This window comes from Helobdella robusta (genome assembly GCF_000326865.2).
Source record: "Helobdella robusta unplaced genomic scaffold HELROscaffold_566, whole genome shotgun sequence".
In the NCBI taxonomy this organism is placed as follows: Eukaryota; Metazoa; Annelida; class Clitellata; order Rhynchobdellida; family Glossiphoniidae; genus Helobdella; species Helobdella robusta.
This window is the reverse complement of record NW_008705307.1, coordinates 1-3652: the sequence shown is the minus strand read 5'-3', so window position 1 is coordinate 3652 and position 3652 is coordinate 1. Positions and strand designations below refer to the sequence as shown.

Genomic DNA, 3652 nt, shown 5'->3' with positions numbered 1-3652 from the left:
AAAGGGCACTTGATACTTTCTGGTTAACGAATTTTACCTTTTTCGTATATAAGATGTCCCTCCAACTGACTGCCTCGGTATACAGGCTACCTACAGCAGCTTTTAGTGCCCTGAACTTTTTCTCCAAAGATTCGATTTTCTTTGGATACTTTCCCTTTGATTCAGGGATGTCATAAAGATCGTGAGCAATAATCATGCGAATGATTAATTTGGCTAATGGAATGAGAGGAACAACGACTACCTTTGCACCGTAGTAACTTTTGACTCCTTTCCAAAAGTTGAATTCTGCCCTTTCTTGTAATTCGGACTTTTTAGGTGCCTTGTCGATTTGTTTGTAGGTGGGTTGGGATAATTTTTCCGCATTACAGATGATGTCAGTACCATCCCATCTAAGTTGGAGAACAGCCTGGCATATACATTCCAAGAAGCATTGGCCTGTCTCGAAACAAGTCCCCTGATTCGCGATAAAAGCGCCTGCTGCTAAACTCTTGATAAACCAATACGCGTTATGCGTTCTGTGATCATTTATACTGGTCCACTTGTCGACCCATGAATTGGCAACATTTAGAAACTCACGATCCTTTATCAGGATTTTCTTCAAGCCAACAGGAATAGCTGGGGCATCAGCTGTACTATCGTCCATAGGTGCTGCCATTGTAGATCTACAATGAATCAAGAAATTGTTGTTTAAATTTGAAATTCCGAGCTACTGCAAAATATATATATGAATATGTTTTCTTAAAAAAAAAAAAACAATAAAATGTCTAATTTCTCTAGATTTGGTTCATTTTGAGGATGCCAATTTTCCATATAATTTTGTGATTTTTTTGAAGAGCGCAGCTATGTTCGTTTGCTTTCCGAATTTCGTTCTGACAGAGAACGGACAGTTAGACCCTTTTGCACCAATCCTATTCCAAAGGGCACTTGATACTTTCTGGTTAACAAATTTTACCTTTTTTGTATATAAGATGTCCCTCCAACTGACTGCCTCGGTATACAGGCTACCTACAGCAGCTTTTAGTGCCCTGAACTTTTTCTCCAAAGATTCGATTTTCTTTGGATACTTTCCCTTTGATTCAGGGATGTCATAAAGATCGTGAGCAATAATCATGCGAATGATTAATTTGGCTAATGGAATGAGAGGAACATATTTATGTTTCAGTACTTTTTCTTCTACAAAGATCACTTCGTGTGATGGATATTTCTCATATGCTGTACCTGGTTGTCCAACGACTACCTCTGCACCGTATTAACTTTTGACTCCTTTCCAAAAGTTGAATTCTGCCCTTTCTTGTAATTCTGACTTTTTAGGTGCCTTGTCGATTTGTTTGTAAGTGGATTTGGCTAATTTTTCCGCATTACATATGATTTCAGTACCATCCCACCTAAGTTGGAGAACAGCCTGGCATATACATTCCAAGAAGCATTGGCCTGTCTCGAAAGAAGTCCCCTGATTCGCGATAAAAGCGCCTGCTGCTAAACTCTTGATAAACAAGTACGCGTTCTGCGTTTTGTAATCATTTATACTGGTCCACTTGTCGACCCATGAGTTGGCAACATTTATAAACTCACGATCTTTTATCAGGATTTTCTTCAAGCCAACAGGAATAGCTGGGGCATCAGCTGTACTATCGTCCATAGGGGCTGCCATTGTAGATCTACAATGTATCAAGAAATTGTTATTTAAATTTGAAATTCCGAGCTACTGCAAAATATATATATGATACCATATATATATATTTATATATATATATGTTATATATAAATAAATATATATATTTTTAAGAATACGTTTTCTTAAAAAAAAAAAAAAAACAATAAAATGTCTGATTTCTCTAGATTTGGTTCCTTTTGAGGATGCCAATTTTCCATATAATTTTGTGGTTTTTTTGAAGAGCGCAGCTATGTTCGTTTGCTTTCCGAATTTCGTTCTGACAGAGAACGGACAGTTAGACCCTTTTGCACCAATCCTATTCCAAAGGGCACTTGATACTTTCTGCTGCTAAACTCTTGATAAACCAGTACGCGTTTTGCGTTCTGTGATCATTTATACTGGTCCACTTGTCGACCCATGAATTGGCAACATTTATAAACTCACGATCCTTTATCAGGATTTTCTTCAAGCCAACAGGAATAGCTGGGGCATCAGCTGTACTATCGTCCATAGGTGCTGCCATTGTAGATCTACAATGAATCAAGAAATTGTTGTTTAAATTTGAAATTCCGAGCTACTGCAAAATATATATATGAATATGTTTTCTTAAAAAAAAAAAAACAATAAAATGTCTAATTTCTCTAGATTTGGTTCATTTTGAGGATGCCAATTTTCCATATAATTTTGTGATTTTTTTGAAGAGCGCAGCTATGTTCGTTTGCTTTCCGAATTTCGTTCTGACAGAGAACGGACAGTTAGACCCTTTTGCACCAATCCTATTCCAAAGGGCACTTGATACTTTCTGGTTAACAAATTTTACCTTTTTTGTATATAAGATGTCCCTCCAACTGACTGCCTCGGTATACAGGCTACCTACAGCAGCTTTTAGTGCCCTGAACTTTTTCTCCAAAGATTCGATTTTCTTTGGATACTTTCCCTTTGATTCAGGGATGTCATAAAGATCGTGAGCAATAATCATGCGAATGATTAATTTGGCTAATGGAATGAGAGGAACATATTTATGTTTCAGTACTTTTTCTTCTACAAAGATCACTTCGTGTGATGGATATATCTCATATGCTGTACCTGGTTGTCCAACGACTACCTCTGCACCGTAGTAACTTTTGACTCCTTTCCAAAAGTTGAATTCTGCCCTTTCTTGTAATTCGGACTTTTTAGGTGCCTTGTCGATTTGTTTGTAGGTGGATTGGGATAATTTTTCCGTATTACAGATGATTTCAGTACCATCCCACCTAAGTTGGAGAACAGCCTGGCATATACATTCCAAGAAGCATTGGCCTGTCTCGAAACAAGTCCCCTGATTCGCGATAAAAGCGCCTGCTGCTGAACTCTTGATAAACCAGTACGCGTTCTGCGTTTTGTGATCATTTATACTGGTCCACTTGTCGACCCATGAGTTGGCAACATTTATAAACTCACGATCCTTTATCAGGATTTTCTTCAAGCCAACAGGAATAGCTGGGGCATCAGCTGTACTATCGTCCATAGGTGCTGCCATTGTAGATCTACAATGAATCAAGAAATTGTTGTTTAAATTTGAAATTCCGAGCTACTGCTAAATATATATATGATACCATATATATATTTATATATATATATATATATACATGTTATATATAAATATATAAATATTTTTTTAAGAATATGGTACCATATTCTTTAAAAAAAACAATAAAATGTTTAATTTCTCGGAAATTAATAAATTAAAAAGAAATATGAAAAAGTTGAACAATGTTGAAAGTAGTGTTGAATTTTTGAAATATATGTATATATGTATACATTTATATGTATATATATAAACAGTTTTGTATGAAATCTACCGAATTGTTGGCATTAATCAATTTAAAGTTTGTCTTTTCAATTTTCCTTAGAAGTATTTTCTGGAAATTTTTAAATTTGTTGAATATGGAGTTATCCAAGTTAATCATGAAAATGTAATAGAAACGGTTGTTATCCGAATTCATCATGCGGATTAGG

At 35.8% G+C, this 3652-nt stretch overlaps 3 protein-coding genes across 3 annotated transcripts in view; all 3 read right to left on the bottom strand.

Moving 5' to 3' along the window:
* HELRODRAFT_184471 (hypothetical protein) overlaps positions 1 to 655 on the bottom strand; it is a gene marked incomplete at both ends in the record, with an annotated part of 808 nt that extends 153 nt beyond the window's left edge. The window contains one exon of the mRNA XM_009028584.1: positions 38 to 655. Within this exon, the coding sequence (XP_009026832.1) occupies positions 38 to 655 (618 nt within the window). The remainder of the gene's footprint in view (positions 1 to 37) is intronic.
* A 129-nt stretch (positions 656 to 784) lies between these two features.
* HELRODRAFT_184470 (hypothetical protein) lies at positions 785 to 1651 on the bottom strand (the record flags this gene model as incomplete). The annotated part of the gene is made up of 2 exons (XM_009028583.1): positions 785 to 1239; positions 1378 to 1651. The coding sequence occupies 2 exons, from the start codon at positions 1649 to 1651 to the stop codon at positions 785 to 787; spliced, it is 729 nt and encodes a 242-aa protein (XP_009026831.1).
* A 655-nt stretch (positions 1652 to 2306) lies between these two features.
* HELRODRAFT_184469 (hypothetical protein) lies at positions 2307 to 3173 on the bottom strand (the record flags this gene model as incomplete). Its single annotated transcript, XM_009028582.1, has 1 exon — positions 2307 to 3173. One exon carries the CDS (start codon positions 3171 to 3173, stop codon positions 2307 to 2309), a length of 867 nt encoding a protein of 288 aa, XP_009026830.1.
* Positions 3174 to 3652: the final 479 nt, after the last annotated feature.